Genomic DNA, 20,443 nt, shown 5'->3' with positions numbered 1-20,443 from the left:
GTGTAATTATGATAGTAAATGTTCAATGTGATTAGTCTTTGAATTACGTTAAATTATATATATAAAAAATCTGTAAATGTTTACATAATTGTGGCCAACGTGGAAGAGTAGGCCAAATACCCTCTAAAGGGGCTCTCCATAGCTCCCTCTAGTGGAGGACCTACTGCCAGAATATGTAGTGCTCATGCAAATGCAAGGCTGCACCTTTACATTAAACTCTTTAGATTGTATAAAGTTGAGTATTGTAACCGTATCACTCATGCCACGTGTAATTTTCACTCAACAATAAACTTGCTTATGTTATTTTTTATTGCTTTGGTGCAGGGACCATCACTATAATATAAGTAACATATTTTGGTAACCAATTGTCTGTAAAGTGAATCAAGGTATTTGAACACATTGTACATTCGAGTTCATTATAACAAGAGAAATCACACGTGGACATTGTGACGGTTATCAGGAGCCACCGAGGAAGAGCGTCGGTTTTTATGATCAGGTGAGTGGGTTGTACGTGGCTCGGGTGGACAGCTTTTCCACTGCAAATCAAACCTGTCGGGCGAGGTCTAACAACGCTCTCCAGTACAAAACTGCAACAGAGATTCAACAAAGCGATAACTGGGACCAGTTCTCAGTACAAATCAATACTTACTGCTGCCTCCAGACAACAGATCACATAAATTCCCAGACTGTCCGGGTCGAACCCATACAGGTGGCTTACTCTACTCATGGCTGATGACGTTAGGAGCAATCTTCATAGAAAGGCGGCAGTGGATTCACAAATGGGGCAATCCATATTCCCCGATAACTCTGGCAGTAACTTGGGTCGTTGTAATGATGACGTGCATTTGGCAGATCACAATGATGTCTGTCAAGTGTGCAGGTGGTGTATCTGCACTGGGCCTTGGCGTCAGGCTATGAAGGGGAGGGCCCTGTTTTGCTACTTTTCCCCATGACCCCATTCAAACCACCACTGTGCACTCCTGTGTAATCATTAAGAACATGAAAACATTTCGTATTGCATTTTATTTTCCTCTTGGAAACCGATAAAACAAGTTACGATGATTGTTAAAGTTCGAGTAATGAATGAACCGTTAACCTATGAAACTATTTCAATACTCGACAGCAAGAAAGCATTTTACAAGTTACATCTAAAACCGAGCTTCTTTATATTCATAATGAATGTCGCAATATTTTTCATAGATTTCAAATGGTTTATAACTAGTACAGACATTCTCTTCGGATATGTAAAACCATAACATTGTGTTACCATCTTCTTCAGAGAGTAAGAAACCCTCATCACACCTGTGCCCAGTTTCATTAAGGTTATACTAATCTGGTCACACATGCCTCCTGGATTATAAGACCAACCCTTCACCTTTGCTTGAAAATAGAAGGCAAAAAGTGGGTTTTATAATGCAGAGAATACGGTCAAAAAAGATACTGACACAGTAAATCAAAACTGTTACAAGTGCCTTAATAAATTAGAGTACTACAGCTTCCAACTAAGATGTTTTAAAATAATTGCCAAAATCAACTGATTGTACACTATGGTGATAGATAGCTCACAACCAGCAACTGTCGTCCATGTGCTCAGACCATATATTGTACTAATTGGTATATTTTATGATTGTTTTTGTTACATATTGTTAGTCATAATGTACATCTTTATTTACATTATTGTACCTGGCATCTGTTCATAACGAACTTGTTGATAATTCCTTGAGGTGAAACATCTCGTTTGTGAGGGTGTCCAACATCTATTGCACTGTACAACATTCCATTGTCTACTCCCCCACCTTCACCCTACCCGCTATGACCAGCGTGGTGAAGTATGGTCAATTATCCCACAGCGTGGGCAGGCTCCCATCCTGCAGTGGAATGACAAATTGGGGCTGCGAATGTTCATTGAGCAGGTCGTATTATTTCTTGGTATTAAATGGCCAAGTCTAAATTTAACATCGTGAATATTTCTTCGCGCACCAAACACACTCAATGCGGACGACGAAATGACACCACATTGGCACGAGACCCTGGAAACTGACACGGCAAGCGTCTCGGCGTCACAAGCCGACATCTGTAAAACTTTCAACCACAACGTGGAGTGCGTAGCGATACTGCACTGTGTAGAACGCGGCTCTCCGCGCAAGAGCGTCGAATAACGCTCCGAAATTATCTGTCTGCGTCTTCATACACTCGCTAACGACATCGTGTCAGTCACGCTTTGGTCTTTGGTGGGTAGTCGTAGTCATTGTCACGATTGATAATTTTAGTGCACTAAGCCATTGCTGACTTGAATAGGAAAAACTCCACCAAGGTGACAATTGTTTACATTTCGATTTAAAGCTTTCGTGACTGCAGGGATTCATCTTCTTGGTTCTTTTGGTAAAGTCACGTAGAAGGGAAATAATAAAATAATAAAAATAAAACATAATAAAAAACGGCTGCTTGCGTTGTGGCCGAAACGTCGTGAGAATTATTTTCTTGGTTTATTTTTATTATTTTATTATTTCCCTTCTACGTGACTTTACCGAAAGAACCAAGAAGAATTGTTTTCATCATTGCTCTTGTTAACAGATCTCTCACTGGAGACGCACTGACATCGGGTCTCGCGTCCACGTGAGGTTTTAGCAGTTAACGCCTCTCAGAGCACGTCCTGAACGGCGCAGCTGAACCCTGCTCACAGCTGGGCGTCTGTTTTTTTAACTGCACGTCTCTCTGCGGCCAAACACTTTTTGTAACAAATTCTGTATAATATTGGTCAATTGGTAACACGTTTCAGAATTCATGGAAGAGGCATGACCCTGGTTATTCGTTGTGCAATATTTTCTTGTCCAGATGCTGCCACTAGATGGCAGCAGCAGAACTTCATCACGTGTATATGTGGCCCGAAAAAAAAAGAGACCACAATCGCTCACGTGACATGATAATTGGACCGGCCACAAGAGGAGGGCATCATCGCTGTTTGCCAAGAGTAGACGTGACCGGCCGTGAAACGGTGAACATTGCTGGCAGTGGGCGGGCGTCCTCGCCCTTCAGGCCTTTTTCTCGAAGAGGTACTCCAGGTCTGGCTGGCAGATTCGCTGCTCCATGTTTCGGTTCTTGGCGTACTCCTGCAGGAGGTGCATCACCTCCGAGTCGAATTCGCTAGGCGTCGGGCGAGCCCCTGCACTCGCACCACACAAACACAAGGCAACCGCGCCAAACCCGACGCCTTGAATTTATCCCGATTGATTTGCCGGTTGTCGACAGGCTGCCTGCTGAGCACCTCCAAAGCTGTGGCCTTCGCGTGGCACACCGACCCAACCGTCTCTGCTCAAATGTGATTTGTCATTGCATGCTGCGTGCGACTGATGATTAGTAAACAGGACCGCCACAGGATGTCTTGTAAGAATTATGTCTGGGATATTGTGCGTTACAAAACCTGGTTCCATCACAGAAAGCGATAACATGGATTCGAACCGAAGATCTTCGTGGTGCCGGCTCAGCCTGTCTGAGCTCTAGCTCGTTTAGCCACCTCACGTGTGTGTGTGACAATGAAAGGAACAGGTTTTAATGGAGTCACATCTGACCTGCACACACGTGCAAGCACACGGATCCAAAAGCTCTTGCCTCTGAGCCACCTGGCCACTTCTAACAATGTGACTATTTCCGTTGCGGCATTATTTCACCACGAATTTAGTTCTTTCTGGGTAGAGAAGGTAGTTGATGGTGTTGTGGACTGACCTGTTGCCCAGTAGTATATATCCCAGTCATTGCTGGGCTGGTTAATGAGTTTGTCGTATAAACGCAGCTGCTTCTCACTCATGGTGTTGAGATACTCCTTAGGCAAAGAAGCTGGAAGGACAAAGCACACCGTGACAATTACACAATGGACTATAAACTAGACTTATTGTGACTGCATCCCACAACGCTCAACAGAAAGTGGCCATATTTATCTTATAGCGAGGCAGACGGTCATAGGCAGAGGAGAAGAGGAACATCTTGAGCCTGGACTTGGAACACGGGCAAGGATTAAATCTTGACTTAAAGCTTTCGTGACTGCAGGAATTCATATTCTTTGGTCTTTCGGTAAAGTCACGTAGATAGGTTCAAAGAAAATATCTACGTGAATAGGGGCAAGGATTCTCCAGGACGGGTGACTGGGGAAAATGGCTTTCCTAGACTATAGGGGCAGCAGATGAGAATGAGCGACCTCCCACTGACTGGGGGCTTTGACAGAAAGCTTGAGTGTTGAGTGCCGGAGTGGAGAGTGTGGAGTGAGAGGTGAGGAGAGAGGTAGGCGAGCACGTGGAGGGAATTAGAATGAGATGAGAGGGGTGAGGTTGGAGAATGCGTGGAGGGGAGTAGAGTGAGAGAATAGGTAGGAGAGTGCATCAAGGGGAATATAGTGGGATGGAGGATTTTGAAAATCAGCCAGTGTCATCTTGGCATTGATCCGGGATTACATTTGGAGTGCTCTTGCCTATAGCAACCAGGCTGCTCATGAGAATCAACAGAAGTCGAAAGCGGTCAGGAGTTTTCCCACTCAAATGCGGCTGGAAAACATTGGCCTAGAAGCCCGACAGCATCGGGGAGACGCCGACGACGATGGTGGTGGTGGTGAGACCACGTAGGCACGGTGTGGCTTAACGCGCCGAGCGAAGTCCGCCACCTCAGCAGGATGCAGTTCTCCAGCATGCCAGCGCTTGCGGCTCTCGTACAGCAGGCGCGCTCGCTTCGTGTCCAGCGGCTCGCCCGTGCGCTCCTCCCACGGCGGGAGCGTGCTGTCTCCGTTCTCCCCGGGGTGGCCCGGGGCCTCCCCATTGTAGCCACGAGACCCAAACGGTGCGGCCGCCGAGAGCGACGGAGGGCGACGCAGCAGGAGCTGGGACACGCACAGAGGGGATGGTCGGCACATTCATTGGTCGCACAACCCCAGCGCTCGTTGAGCCAATGCTTTCAATGCATTGCAAGTGAGGGTCGTAAGCTTTCATTATTATTGGATTTTATCCAGCAGTTTATATACCACTGCACACCACGTGTCCCACCCATCATCACAACCTCATCCTCCTCCCTGCACACCACGCGTCCCACCCATCATCACAACCTCCTCCCCCCTTCACACCACGTGACTCACCCATCATCACAACCTCCTCCTCCTCCTCCCCACCACGTGTCCCACCCATCATCACAACCTCCTGCTCCCCACCACGCGTCCCACCCATCATCACAACCTCCTCCTCCCCACCACATGTCCCACCCATCATCACAACCTTCTCCTCCTCTTCCACCACCACATGTCCCACCCATCATCACAATCTCCTCCTCCCCCCTCCTCACCACATGTCCCACCCATCATCACAATCTCCTTCTCCCCCCTCCTCACCACGTGTCCCACCCATCATAACAACCTCCTCCTCCCCACCACGTGTCCCACCCATCATCACAACCTCCTCCTCCCCCCCTCCCCACCACGTGTCCCACCCATCATCACAACCTCCTCCTCCCCACCACGTGTCCCACCCATCATCACAACCTCCTCCCCCCTTCACACCACGTGACCCACCCATCATCACAACCTTCTCCTCCCCACCACGTGACCCACCCATCATCACAACCTCCTCCTCCCCCCCTCCCCACCACGTGACCCACCCATCATCACAACCTCCTCCTCCCCCCCCTCCCCACCACGTGACCCACCCATCATCACAACCTCCTCCTCCCCACCACGCGTCCCACCCATCATCACAACCTTCTCCTCCCCACCACGCGTCCCACCCATCATCACAACCTTCTCCTCCCCACCACGCGTCCCACCCATCATCACAACCTTCTCCTCCCCACCACGCGTCCCACCCATCATCACAACCTTCTCCCCACCACGCGTCCCACCCATCATCACAACCTTCTCCTCCCCACCACGCGTCCCACCCATCATCACAACCTCCTCCTGCTCCCCACCACGCGTCCCACCCATCATCACAACCTCCTCCTCCCCCCCTCCCCACCACATGTCCCACCCATCATCACAACCTCCTCCTCCCCACCACGCGTCCCACTCATCATCACAACCTCCTCCCCCCTTCACACCACGCGTCCCACCCATCATCACAACCTCCTCTTCCCCACCACGCGTCCCACCCATCATAACAACCTCCTCCTCCTCCTCACCACGCGTCCCACCCATCATAACAACCTCCTCCTCCTCCCCACCACGCGTCCCACCCATCATCACAACCAGAGGTGTGGACTCGAGTCATGTGACTTGGACTCGAGTCAGACTCGAGTCATGAATTTGATGACTTCAGACTCGACTTGGACTTGCATAACAATGACTTTGTCCCACCTCTGATCACAACCTCCTCTTCCCCACCACGTGACCCACCCATCATCACAACCTCCTCCTTCTCCCCACCACGCGTCCCACCCATCATCACAACCTCCTCCTTCTCCCCACCACGTGACCCACCCATCATCACAACCTCCTCCTTCTCCCCACCACGCGTCCCACCCATCATCACAACCTCCTCCTTCTCCCCACCACGTGACCCACCCATCATCACAACCTCCTCCTCCCCACCACATGTCCCACCCATCATCACAACCTCCTCCTACGTCTTCATCGTCGAACCGCAAACTCCATTCGCAAACCTCCTACAAAGTTGCTTAGGGACCGTCCATAAATGACGTCACGCGATTTTGGACGATGTTTTACCCCCCCCCCCCTTCGTCACACGGCGTCACAAAAAGCCAGACCCCCCCCCCACCCTCAAATGACGTCACAGAGATCTGCCCCCCCAAAAATAAAACATGCTTCAAATCGCTGTAAACTGTTGTCATTGTAGTGCGTATTTAATGTGGCGCTGCACTCTGATGTTGTAGGAGGAAACATTTATTAAAAAGTCAATTTAATTAAGTAGAACGTGTTGTCTACATTTATTTAAAGTTGCGCATTTTTACGTGACGTCACATTCCCCCCCCCCTCTTCACAAATGTCTGACCCCCACCCCCCCAATAGGTGCGTGACGTCATTTATGGACGGTCCCCTTCGCCTTTCACTGAACTCAATGTCAGAGCGAAACAGCCAACACGACCGCCGCACTGCTACGCCATCAGCTGCGAGCGCAGCCCTCGAACAACGCGGGGGTTTATCTTTAACCGACACGAGTTGTTGTTGTTATTGTTGTTGTTGTTTATCTTTGACGCGATCCGTAATTTTAAAAACGCGAAACTTTGCCCTCCCACCTTGCCACACACTCGCAGAGCAGAACCCGCCATGCTGAGATCCTGGAATCGATTCGGCCCGGTGTTAATCGATGTCGATTCCTAAACGTCGATTTCATCCATTGCCGCGTTATTTCATCGCTGTCAAATCCGTTTTTGTTGTTGTAAAACGCGAGCTATTAACAATAGACTAGTTAAGATTTGGTAATGTTAAGGGTTTTAATAGATGCGCCGAGAGGCTTGTGTGATACGTGATATAAAAACATCGATTCCTCCGTGTTGGATTGCTTAGTGCCGACGTAATCGATTCGTTATTCAACAGCACGAGATCTCGCGAGTTTGCGTGCGAACTCTCCCCAAATCTCGCGAGAGTTTGCGTGTTACGTGAAATTGTGGATACAACTTTGAGTTTAAAATTACCCACATCGTAAGAAATCTCAATTACTCGCGACCGTCGGAATAAAAAAAAACCGTATCACTTTTCGATTAAAGCTTTCGTGACTGCAGGGATTCATCTTCTTGGTTCTGTCGGTAAAGTCACGTAGAATGTATTTATTTTTATTATTTTATTATTTACATTCTACGTGACTTTACCGAAAGAACCAAGAAAATAAGTATAACCCGTAAAAACAAAGTTTTTCATTATAAATCCTTTATATGCGTGGCGGCTAGAGTCCTCTCGTCCTCTGGCTAGAGATGGCTGCCACCTATGGGTCAGATGATTGCATTGCACCATTTAGCAATTGGTAATTAAATATAATATTTTTGTCCTAAACAGTGTAAAATTTTGGAAAAAAATTTTCACGAACATTAATTGTCACGCACAACGAGTCTGTGTGGAAAATGTCAGCTCGATTGGATCACGGAAAGCGGGTTAAAAAACGACCGAAAGATTTGCACGGTCCTAAGCAAGCAAGCACGCAAGCAAGTGAACTTAATATAAAGGATTTAAAAAACCGTATCACGTGAAGCGAATAAAAGTACCGAAATTAATAAAACATCTCAGCCATGGTCTATCCACTGCTGGATGAAAGCCCCCCATCACCACGCTATGGGATTAAAGGCGCAGCTCTGCAACTGCCCGCCCCTCTGTCACTGCTGGCGGAAGAGGGAGCTTTACGGAGGGGATTCTTCGTCCGTGGAATCAACCTCCAGCATTGGGCGGCACCCACACTTTAGGGGCCGTCCATAAATGACGTCACGCGATTTTGGACGATTTTTGACCCCCCCCTCTCGTTACACGGCGTCACAAAAAGTCACCCCCCCCTCGAATATGACGTCACAGAGCTCTGCCCCCCCCCAAAAAAAAATGCTTCAAATCGCTTAAAACTATTGTCATTGTAGTGCGTATTTAATGTGGCGCTGCACTCTGATGTTGTAGGAGAAAACATTTATTAGAAAGTCTATTTAATTAAGTAGAACGTGTTGTCTATATTTATTTATTTAAAGTTGCGCATTTTTATGTGACGTCACATTTCTCAACCCCCCTCCCCCCCTCGTCACACATCGTCACAAATGTCTGACCCCCCCCCCCCAAATAGGTGCGTGACGTCATTTATGGACGGCCCCTAACTGACGCTATGCCTCACCAGATTGAGAATCGATTTCATTTACATACAACCGATTCCAAGAATCGATCCTCCGCAATAGTGAACGTACCGAGAATCGATTACATTTGGCGTCACATCGTGGTATCGATTCCGCGACACCGTTGGCCTAACAAGGGGGGGGGAGTCGATTCGACCTTCTACGATCCAACGGGGAATCGATTCTTTGCCACCGTCAGCATGGTGGTAAGCGACGTCGCTCCGCGAGGCTTTCGCGTGCGCCGTGGTTTATTTGTCCATACTTCACCGCTGTGGTCGGTGTGACTTAGGGGCCGGCCATAAATGACGTCACGCACCTAGGGGGGGGGGGGGGGGTCAGACATTTGTGACGATGTGTGACCAGGGGGGGGGGCGGTTTGAGAAATGTGACGTCACATCAAAATGCGCGACTTTAAATAAACATAGACAACACGTTCTACTTATCTAAATATACTTTTTAATAAATGTTTTCTCCTACAACATCAGAGTGCAGCGCCGCATTAAATACGCACCACAATGACAATAGTTTAAAGCGTTCTTGAAGCATGTTTAATTTTTTTGGGGGGGGGGGGGCAGAGCTTTGTGACGTCATATTTGAGGGGGGGGGGGTCTGACTTTTTGTGACAAGGGGGGGGGGGGGTCAAAAATCGTCCAAAATCGTGTGACGTCATTTATGGGCGGCCCCTTAACCCAGCGAGATCACGCGAATAAACCCCATCCCCTCCGCCGTAGCCTCCAGCGGCCAGCAACAGACAGCGCTGTTTGAAACAAAAGTCTCAATGGGGAAAGGCGCGGGGGGGCATAGAAGTACAGCACAACAGTGGCAGATGATGCAACCACAGCCTCGATAGCTCAGGGGGCCTTACCTGATGATTTAAAAAAATAAGTTTAGTGTAAAATTTGACTTTAATCTTGACTTAAAGCTTTCGTTAATGCAGGAATTAATACTCTTGGGTCTTTCGGTAAAGTCACGTAGGTGAAAAAATAAAATAAGAAAAAAAAATAGAAATAACTAAATTAAATCACGACGTTTCGGAAGCAACACAAGCTTCCGTCATCAGGTGGGAGAACCACAGCAAGAAACAAAGTTACTGTAGTGGGCAGAGAAGAGCTGTTTGAGAATTCAAATCTAGAAATAAATAGTTTTTATTTTCCTACCCACGTGACTTTACCGAAATAACTAAAGAGTGTTGATTCCAGCAGTCACGAAAGCTTCAAATCAAGATTGATATTACGACTTAACATTTTTTACTTACATTTTTTGTACTTTTTTTCCTGATGACGATCGCTTGCTGTAGTGATCGAAACGTCGTTTTTTATTTAAATTTCGATTTAAGCTTTCGTGACTGCAGGGATTCATCTTCTTGGTTCTTTCGGTAAAGTCACGTAGAAGGGAAATAGTAAAATAATAAAAATAAACAAAATAATTCTCACGATGTTTCGGCCACAACGCAAGCAGCTGCTTGCGTTGTGGCCGAAACGTCGTGAGAATTATTTAATATGTTTATTTTATTATTCCTCTTCTACGTAACTTTACCGAAAGAACCTAGAAGTTTTTTTTTTATTTTCTTTAATTTTTTTCTATCTACGTGCCTTTTTTTTTTACCGAAACAACCAGTTTAGTATCATACACGCTACGCCCGGTGATCCGTCATCCGAACCCTCTGCAGTCTGCCGGCGCATTGACACTTCAAGGAGTTCATCGTGGGGTGGCACGGGCTGCACTTTGTTGACCAGCGGTGGAAGTGATTCACGGCCGGTGGCGATGACGAGGCCGGAGCGGGTGCCACGTTTCCCCGTTTGGTGACGTCGCATTCGCGGTTCGGAACCCAGAAAAACCGCCCCGGTTAATACCGCGGGTGCGTGAACGCTGATCTGTGAAAATGACGAGAAATCCCCACGCCATCATAACAGGGAACAGGAATAGTGAGGTTGCTGTGGAGCACTGCACATGCAGAATAATGCCGAGAAGTGAATGTGTAATGCATTGCACGGTGCTACGCGTCAGCAGTCTGGACGTGCAAGGGTTACGTCACCATTCACGGTGCAAATGTTGCCAAATGTGAACGATTTGTTTGGAAAAACAGGAAGCGTCGCCTCCCCCATTGCGAAGAACTTAGCAGGAGCTTCCTGGAAAAGAGTTTCTGGGTGCTTTTGTGATAGTGTGTGTGTGTATATGTGTGTGTGTATATGTGTGTGTGTATATGTGTGTGTGTATATGTGTGTGTGTATATGTGTGTGTGGGGAGCGGTAGTGTAGCGTTAGCGCGCTGCGCTACGAACCCGGTGACCCGAGTTCGATTCCCGCTCACGGCAAGCAACCAGTGACGATTATCTGAACCGGTTCTGGGCCTCCCCTAGGTCGACTCAGCCTAAAATGAGTACCTAGTGCGATGTGTAAACATCGCCGCTAGGGAGACAAAGGCGGCAGGGCGTGGTGCTGGCCACTCACGTCTCGTGTGCCTTGCCGGCCTTCATAACTGCTCGCTAACACCAGTTTTTTTTTGACCACTCTCAGAGATTCGGTCTTCAGCTGCAGGCCACCTTGGAGAACCTGACGGGACTCAGGCCAAGTGGAGAAGACTTCCGCTGGTACTTGAAGGTGGGATTACAGTGTTGTTGTCTGGCATCGCTGTGTACGCGCTTGTCACTTTCCTATCCACCGATCCTGTGCCTTCAAACGACATAGCACAACGGTCGCAATGATTGAGAGGCTTGTGTTGCTGAATATTCGCGTCATTGCAGAGAAAGCGATGGCTGCACTTTAATGCCGCGTGTTTCTACTTGCAGTTGAAATGCGCCAATTGTGGGGAAGTTTCTGACAAGTGGCAGTACATCTCCTTGCAGGTCTGTGAAGAGCCGTCCGGCTGCTTATTGTACACGTGTGTGTGTGTGTGTGTGGTTGGTGCGCTGCTCGATGAACCAACGAAGTTTGATTCCCGCCCGCTTGCGCCATAATCAGCGGCAAATGTCTGAACCGGTGCTGATGGGCTTCATCTGGGTCAGAACAGCCTTAATGATTAGCTGAGATCCATGAGTAAACGGCAACACTCATAGGAGTGCCGTGCTGACCTTCATCGGTGCCCGCTAACAGCACTTAACCCACCGGCCACGATGGGGAATCTTTGTTTCGTTTCACGCTCCCCACCGTTCACTCGACAATCTGGGGTCAACTCTGGGCGATGGATAACATCGGTGGTGACGGGTACCCAAACGTATCGTGTGCCTTCATTATCTTGACTGGGCCCCCAATGAGTAACTGGTACAGTGTGTCAAATTGAGCCCTAGAGCGTGGCGTGGTCCTGGCCACATCGGGATATTTTTGCCAAGACCAGTTGCATTGTTTTGTTAGCTATGGGGGGGGGGGGGGGGAACAGAGAACCCTGGAGAAAACCCATGAAAAAACAGGGAGAGAATTTTATAAACTCCACGCAGAAATCTTCTTGGTTCTTTCAGTAAAGTCACGTAGAATGGAAATAATAAAATAATAAAAATAAAACATTTAATAATTCTCACGACGTTCCGGCCACAATGCAAGCAGCCGTCCTCAGGTGGAGAACAGGTCTGTCGAGAAGACAGAGTTTTCCACCTGAGGACGGCTGCTTGCGTTGTGGCCGAAACGTCGTGAGAATTATTTTATTAAGTTTTATTTTTATTATTTTATTATTTCCATTCTACGTGACTTTACTGAAAGAACCAAGAAGATGAATCCCTGCAGTCACGAAAGCTTTAAATCGAAATTCCACACAGAAAGGCATCAAAGTCGTGATTCGAGCCCAGGTGATGCTTGCTGTAAGGCGAGAGTGTTACCACTGCGTTGCTGCACTGCCGTGTGTTCTGTGTCCTTAGGAGAGCGCCCCACTGAAGGGTGGCCGTGGCAGTGCCAGCATGGTGCAGAAGTGTAAGCTGTGCTCACGCGAGAACTCGATAGGTGAGCGTCCGTAGTCTTAGGTTTTTTCGGTAAAGTCACGTAGGTAAAAAATTTAAATTAATGAAAGTAAAATAAAAATAAAATAAAAATCACGACGTTTCGGAGGCAACACAAGCTTCCGTCTTCAGGTGGAACATCGTGATTTTTATTTTATTTTTATTTTACTTTTAATAATTTTAATCTTTTACCTACGTGACTTTACCGAAAAAAGCTAAGACTATGAATCTTTGCAGTCGCGAAAGCTTAAATTCTAGGTGAGCGTCCGTGCCCAATTCCGTGCGTTTGATGGATCCGTCGAGCCGCTGATGCCGTGTCCCCGTGGGTCGCAGAAGTCGATGTCGGACTCGAGTTGACTCTCTCGTTGCGACTCGTTTCCGCATTTTCTTCTGACAACTCAAGTTGAGCCGTGAATTATCTGGCCTGCTGAGTGAATTCGCTGGGCCATTCTCACTTCACAGGCTGGTCTCACTTGCTTAACGTCAGGATTTGGGCCTTGAAATTCCGAGTTTCAACTCAAGTTGCCGTCACGGTTTCTGATTGTGTTTTTTCAAGTTCACCAGAGTTGCGTTGTGAATTTTATGGGCGGCTGACTTGCGCTCGCAAACAGCACTTGCCACAAAAGTCATGTCATAGATGTACCGGAGAATCTTTGTCTTTGTGTGTGTGTGTGTGACCATTTATTTAGACATCTTAAAGGAATCCATGAAGCCCTACAATGTGAGTCGAACACATTTCAATTCTCACCCACTAAACATTTTCACAGGTAAACAATTAGTGGTAAATACCCTAAACTGACACACACACGGTGCTTCTACCATCTACTGGCAACATTTGGAAAATTAAAATATTGCTGCAAGGAACAACCATGGTTATGCTCCTTAAATTAATTCTATAACGTATTACCAACTCACCAAGTTGATAGAATTCGTTACAAAAAGTGTTTGGCCGCAGGGAGAGGTCCAGTTGAAAAACGGACCCCCGGCTGTGAGCAGGTTTCAGCTGCGCCGTTCAGGACGTGCTCCAAGAGGCGTTAACGCTAAAACCTCACGTGGACGCTAGGCCCGATGTCACAGCATCTCCGGCGAGAGCTCTGTTAACAAGAGCAAGGATGAAAACATTTGTCATCTTAGTGGAGTTTTTTTTTTACTTTAGTCAGCTTTTGGCTTTGTGTACTAAAATTATCCATCGTGACAATGACTACGACTACCCACCAAAAACCAAAGCGTGACTGAGAAGATGTCATTACTGAGTGTATGAAGACGCAGACGGGTAATTTCGCAGCGTTATTCGACGCTCTTGCGCGGAGAGCCGCGTTCTACACAGTGCAGTATCACTGCGCACTCCACGTTGTGGTTGAAAGTTTTACAGATGTCGGCTTGTGACGCTGAGACGTTGCCGTGTGAGTTTCCGGGGTCTCGTACCAATGTGGTGTCATTTCGTCGTCCGCATTGAGTGTGTTTGGTGCGCGAAGAAATATTCACGAGTTAAATTTAGACTTGGCCATTTAATACCAAGAAATAATACGACCTGATCAATGAACATTCGCAGCCCCAATTTGTCAATCCACCACTGGATGAGAGCCCACCTACACTGGGTGGGATATTGGACCGTATTTTTACGGTACGGCGCAATACATACCCAGAGACCCTTTTGTCCGCGAGCCGCTTCGTCGCTCCCGCCGTGCCAAGGCCAGAGAGCGATGTGGGTGGCGGTGGTCGTGCCGTGCCGTGTGCAGGCTGAAGACAGTGAAACCTTCAAGACCGTGGTCGTCTTTGAGTGCCGTGGGCTCCAGCCCGTGGATTTCCAGCTGCAGGTGAGAGAGCGTGCGAGCGGCGGCGCGGCGGTTTCGGGCGCCCGCCGCCCTACGAAACCGTCTGCCCGAGGTTCGAGGTTCGAGGAGATTTTCTTTGGCCAGGTGAGAACTCAAGGGGGCAGGACAGAGGAGTCTCATTTGCAAGAGTGACTGAACTGGGCTCACCAAAAGGGCAATGGCAATAAGCTTCAAACTAAGTCCAGCATACTCTTTGGTTCTTTCGGTAAAGTCACGTGGGTATTAAATAAAATGAAGGAGATCACGACGTTTCGGGCGCAACTCAAAGCTTTCCCACCTGATGACGGACGCTTGTGTTGCGCCCGAAACGTCGTGATGGATTCCTGCAGTCACGAAAGCTTCAAATCAAGTCAGGCAATGAAGCAAATAGAAATCGGAGCAAAAACAACCACATTTCATGAGAAATTAAAACGGTGCGGAAACGTAAATCGCTGTGAAATAAGATAAATGTGTGTGCGTGTGTGCATGCTTGAGTGTGCGTGAGTGTACTTTTTCGAGTCCCGTTCGCTGTCAGCATCAGTTATGAATATCTGAACAGGTCCCAGGCCTCCCCCTTAGGTAGACTCAGCCTTAATTGAGTACCTAGTTTAGTGCGCAAACATAATTGGGGAGACAAAGGTGGCCCGGGCGTGGGTGCTAGCCACTCCACCCCCTTGACGTGCTGCTGTTTCAAGTTTCAAGTTTCAATTATTAGGCATAGCCCTGTGAGCCATGCGGCTCTTGAGTCAGGTGCAACCGCAACAAACTAAATATGAACACAGAACATCTTAAAGCGACGACGCGCAACAGAAACATCCTGGAATAAACCAGCAAATATTGGCAAAAAAAAAATCTGTATTAAAACGCTGCGTGCAAAAATCACAATGTGGTACAAGCCAACAACAACCATAAGACAATTTAGATTAACCATATGTTTTCGAATCATCAAAATAAAGCTATAAAAACAATGTAACAACAGTAATCATAGGAACTGTGATTTAAAATGTAACAATAAACGATAAAAACCTGCAGCCGTAGCTGGCAGCACGACACTCCCAGTGTATGATGCTGTGGCGACCTTCACGGGTGCTCGCTAACAACACTTGCTCCGACGGGCTACCAGTAGCGGTGACTAGCACAGGGACACGCCGTTGTCGTCGTCGCCGCCGCCACGTGTTTCTGTGAGCGTCTTGTCGTTGGCCATGACGCTTCTTACAAGAACGCCACTCTGCTCGCTCAGGCCGGATTCACGGCGGAAGGAGCCGACACGCGGACACAATTTGGAGACATCAACCTGCAAGAGAAGGTAATTCTCGTGCTTATTATCGTCAAGAGATTTTATTTATTTTGCCAGAAAGGGCCCCATGAGCTGTGGGGCTCTTATTATTTGATGGGCGTCCTGCGACGATGAAGATGTTTACACTATGAGACATCTCCTTTACCAGTGGCAAAATATTGTCATAGGTTTTTACCCTTTCAACTGGTACAAAAACTAACACCTTTATACAAGGCATCATGTTTGCAATAACCACAACACAAGCAGTCAAAATGCAAACAAAAAGAAACAACTCTGATGATGATAATGATGATCATTATCATCATTATCATCATTATCATAATGATGATCATTATCATCATCATCAGAGTTGTTTCTTTTTGTTTGCATTTTGACTGCTTGTGTTGTGGTTATTGCAAACATGATGCCTTGTATAAAGGTGTCAGTTTTTGTACCAGTTGAAAGGGTAAAAACCTATTACTAGATGAAGACGTTGTCCGGTACGGATCTTCGTTCCAATCACCGTTGCGTTGGTCGCGATGTGAACGGCGAGTACCGACACGTGCTGTGCAACACGTCACGTGGTGTGCGCGTCACGTGGTGCACACGTCACGTTTAGCTCGACGAGAGCCGTTGTCACGGCACTAGGCTGGCAACGAAGGTGCTTTTGTGTTCGACAGGACGAGAAGAGAGTGCCCTTGAAAGCCTCAGTTGAGCGTCACCTCAGGAGTGTGCTGCCAGTTGTCGGCGGCAGGGGGCGACGATCGCTTCGTTAAATCACAATGAAGTCATTTGCGGTGGTAATTTTTGTTCAAATTTGGTCGAATTTTCTCGTTGAGCGACGTGACTGGATCTTTGGCGTGAAGAACGTCGTATTTCGTGGTCAGTACGAGCGGGGCGATGCAGAAGTCGCAGCGGATTCACGTGTGCACGTACAAACTCCCAACGGATGCCATTATATTTTGATTTAAAGCTTTCGTGACTGCAGGGATTCATATTCTTGGTTCTTTCGGTATAGTCACATAGAAGGGAAATAATAAAATAATATAAATATTAAACAATAACAATTCTCACCACGTTTCGACTGCAACACAAGCAATCATCATCAGGTGTGAAATCCACAGCAAGAACATTTAAAAATTTAAAAATTTTGCTTGTGTTGCAGTCGAAACGTCGTGAGAATTGTTATTGTTTTATATTTATATTATTTAACTTCTACGTGACTTTACCAAAAGAACTAAGAATATGGATGCCATTATAGTTTCATTTGTTTAACCAGATGAGAACTCAAGAGACCAGAATGAGTCTCACTTGCGAGAGTAACCGAACTGGGTTGTCAAAATGGCCAAAAGCGATAATATAAAATGAAATATTAAATCGTAGACGCAAATGGAAATCGTAGCCAAAAAACAATGGTGTCACGGGATAATTCTAAGCCAATTGCACGAACACAAATCGGCATGAAATAAAATGCGTGTGCACAACACACAACGCAGCAAGGAAGACGAAACTAAGTTATGGAAAGCAATTCACAGGCGAACCAACTTTAGAGTTACAATTTTAAGTCGGTCAGGGGTTTAACACGTTTGCTGCATTTGCTCCTCTGATTCCATTGGATGCGACTTCAGCTTGTGGTGGACTTTTCCACGGAAAATTTGGGATAAATTGCAGCGACGGGACACGTGAAGGTGTTTACAGCACAGTTGCCGTGCTCACAAATTGATAAATTTCCAAACGATTGGTCAAAACACGTTGCCGCGACTTACGTTTAGGTGGTTCGCGAGCGACATTCGAATTTTTTTGCGAATTCATTGCCATGGTTTGCACGTTTATCATCACGAAGGGCCTAATCGTGGTGGGGTTATCTGCAGTGCCCATATGCGTGGCGTGTTCAGCACTGGGGAGACAAAGCTGGCCTGAACAAGCACTCGCTTTCCAGCGGGGGTAATGTAGCATTTGTGTGCGCGCGTAGGGAGCGGTAGCAAAACTGCTAGCACGCTGCGCTGTGAACCCGGCCCACCCGAGTTCGATTCCCACTCACGGCCAAAACCAGTGACGATTATCTGAACCGGTCCTGGACCTCCCCTAGGTCGACTCAGTCTCAAATGAGTACCTGGTGCGGTGTGTAAACATCGCCACTCCGGAGACAAAGGCGGCCGTGCTTGGTTGCTGGCTACCCACGACCTCGTGTGCCGCGTTGACCTTTGTAGCTGCTCGCTAACAGCACTTGCCCCAAAAGTCTGTTAAGGCTTTAGGGGGGATCTTTGTGTGCGTGTGTGAGGTCTGCTGTGCGTGCCTGTGTTTGCGCGATTGTGCTTGCGAGTGCGTCTTTGCGTGCGTTTGTGTGCGAGTGAGCGAGCGGTGGCACATTGGTCGGAGCGCCGCATTACGCACTCGTGGCTAACATCAGTGGGGAGTGATAACCAGTCCAGGGTCTTCCTGTAGGCCAACCCAGCCTTGTTTGAGTACCGGGTGGCATGTGCAAACACAAACAGCACTGGGGTAACATAGGCAGCCGGGCAAGGCGGCTCTGGCTCAACCCACCCCCTTGTGCGCCAATCCGGCCTTAATAGGCGCTCGCTAACAGCACTGTCCCAACAGCCTGTAGGCCATGCTGGGAGAGGGATCTGTGTGTGTGTTAAAATAATAATTATTTTATTACTTCCCTTGTACGTGACTTTACCGAAAGAACCAAGAAGATGAATCCCTGCAGTCACGAAAGCTTTAAATCGAAATGTGGGTGTGTTGTTAATGGGGGTGTTGTGTTGCGTGTGTAAACCGCGTGTGCGCTCACCACTCCCCGTGTTTGTTCTTCGCAGGACTGGAATGATTACGACGAGAAAGCCAAGGCATCGGTCGGAATCTATGAAGTCACCCACAAGTTCGTGAAGGCCTGAGGCCATTTCATGGGGAAGAAATTACGCATTTGTTCGCGAACTTTTGAGTGTGTGCATGTGTATGTATGAGCGTGTGCATATTGTGGGGAGCGGTGGTGCAGCGGTTAGCGCGCTGCGCTACGAACCCGGCGACCCGAGTTCGATTCCCGCTCATCGGTCCTGGGCCTTCCCTAGGTCGACTCAGCTTCAAATGAATACCTGGTGGGGTGTGTAAACATCGTCACTAGGGAGACAAAGGCGACCGGGCGTGCTGTTGGCCACCCACCCCCTCGTGTGCTGTTGCCGGCCTTCACAGGTGCTCGCTAACAGCACTTGCCCCAACAGTCTGTTAAGGCTATATGGGGGATCTTTGTCTTTTGTGCGTGCATGTGTCGTAAGGAGCATTGGCGCTGCCTTACGAACCCGACGCCCCGAGTTCGATGCCCGCCTGCAGCCAACATCGTTGACGAATGTCTAAACCGGTTCTGGGCCTCCCCTAGGTCGATTCAGCCTTAAATGAGTAATATGGTGCAGTGTGCAAACATCAGCACTCGGGAGACAAAGTGGCCGGGCGTGTTGCTGGCCACCCACGCCCTCGTGTGCCGTGCTCGCCCCAGCGGTTTGCGTGTGTGTGTGTGTGCAAGAGTGATCACATTGCTTGATTTATCCATGTAGACCTTTGAGAAGAAAAAAACCCCGTATATTTGTAACTGCGTGGGGTTAACCAACTTCAACGATTACGTTCAGTCCCCATAGCAATTGCAGTTTGAAACTGGCCATCGGATTTGATCTGCCAAACGTGTAATCTTCATTGCCGCGTGGAATAAAAACGTACAAATGGGATTTTTTTTCTTCTGCGTTGTGTTTTGGAAGAGAGCTGATTGTTACTTTGGGGAAATTGCGTTTACGTCCGAGAACACCTCCACCTATAAATACCCCGGTCGGGATGACGACTAAAAGTGCAATCTTGATTTGAAGCTTTCGTGACTGCAGGGATTCATTTTCTTGGTTCTTTCGGTAAAGTCACGTAGAAGGGAAACAATAAAATAATAAAAATTTGAAACAATAAAAATTCTCACGACGTTTCGACTGCAACACAAGCAATCATCATCAGGTGTGAAATCCACAGAAAGATTTCACACCTGATGATGAAAGAACATTTTCTTGCTGTGGATTTCACACCTGATGGTGATTGCTTGTGTTGCAGTCGAAACGTGAGAATTAAATTTTTTATATTTATATTATTTTATTATTTTTCTTCTACGTGACTTTACCGAAAGAACCAAGAATATGACTGAAAGTGCAGTTCCGAGAATGGAGCCCAGGGAGGGAAATTCCATGATCCCCGCCACCAAGTCGCAGCCTGCTCATCACCATCTTCATCGTCGTCATCATCTTCATCGTCGTCATCGTCGTCATCATCGTCGTCATCATCATCGTCGTCATCGTCGTCATCATCATCGTCATCATCATCGTCGTCATCGTCGTCATCATCATCATCGTCATCATCATCATCATCGTCGTCGTCATCGTCCTCACCTTGCCGCTCCCATTCAACCCGCGCTCGATGCCTCGAGCTTCCTGGCTGGCTGCTGGCTGGGCTCCTGTCCGCCCTGCGGACCGCTGTCACTGCAGCTGGCGCGGGGTAACTGGCTGCACGGGATCTTTTTTTTCCGCGTGACAAATTAAAGTTTGAGTTGAAACGGCAGCACAAGAAGTTCACAAGACGTTTTGATAATAATTACGCTGGTCAACACACTTT

At 47.7% G+C, this 20,443-nt stretch overlaps 2 protein-coding genes across 2 annotated transcripts; one reads left to right on the top strand and one right to left on the bottom strand.

Moving 5' to 3' along the window:
• Positions 1–1,005: 1,005 nt before the first annotated feature.
• On the bottom strand, positions 1,006–7,273 carry SDHAF2 (succinate dehydrogenase complex assembly factor 2). Its single transcript, XM_061553979.1, is given in 6 exon segments — positions 1,006–3,163; positions 3,724–3,823; positions 3,825–3,834; positions 4,652–4,680; positions 4,682–4,864; positions 7,225–7,273. Coding segments are annotated over 6 exon segments (486 nt in total). The 5' UTR covers positions 7,258–7,273; the 3' UTR covers positions 1,006–3,032.
• Positions 7,274–8,938: 1,665 nt separating this feature from the next.
• CZIB (CXXC motif containing zinc binding protein) lies at positions 8,939–19,524 on the top strand. Its single transcript, XM_061553896.1, has 8 exons — positions 8,939–8,996; positions 11,307–11,390; positions 11,579–11,635; positions 12,638–12,719; positions 13,405–13,436; positions 14,455–14,532; positions 15,770–15,835; positions 18,625–19,524. Exons 1-8 carry the CDS (start codon positions 8,991–8,993, stop codon positions 18,700–18,702), a joined length of 483 nt encoding a protein of 160 aa, XP_061409880.1. The 5' UTR covers positions 8,939–8,990; the 3' UTR covers positions 18,703–19,524.
• Positions 19,525–20,443: the final 919 nt, after the last annotated feature.

The sequence above is a fragment of the Lethenteron reissneri genome, chromosome 2 (assembly GCF_015708825.2).
Source record: "Lethenteron reissneri isolate LAM-NWPU_2019-01 chromosome 2, ASM1570882v1, whole genome shotgun sequence".
Taxonomy (NCBI): Eukaryota; Metazoa; Chordata; class Hyperoartia; order Petromyzontiformes; family Petromyzontidae; genus Lethenteron; species Lethenteron reissneri.
This window is presented reverse-complemented; position numbering and strand designations above follow the sequence as displayed.

What these genes read in the sequence shown, in the direction of transcription:
- CZIB (XM_061553896.1), top strand. An exon ending in GGCAGTACATCTCCTTGCAG is followed by an intron (nt 11,636 to 12,637) that starts GTCTGTGAAGAG and finishes CTGTGTCCTTAG; the next exon opens with GAGAGCGCCCCACTGAAGGG. An exon ending in AATCCATGAAGCCCTACAAT is followed by an intron (nt 13,437 to 14,454) that starts GTGAGTCGAACA and finishes TGCCGTGTGCAG; the next exon opens with GCTGAAGACAGTGAAACCTT.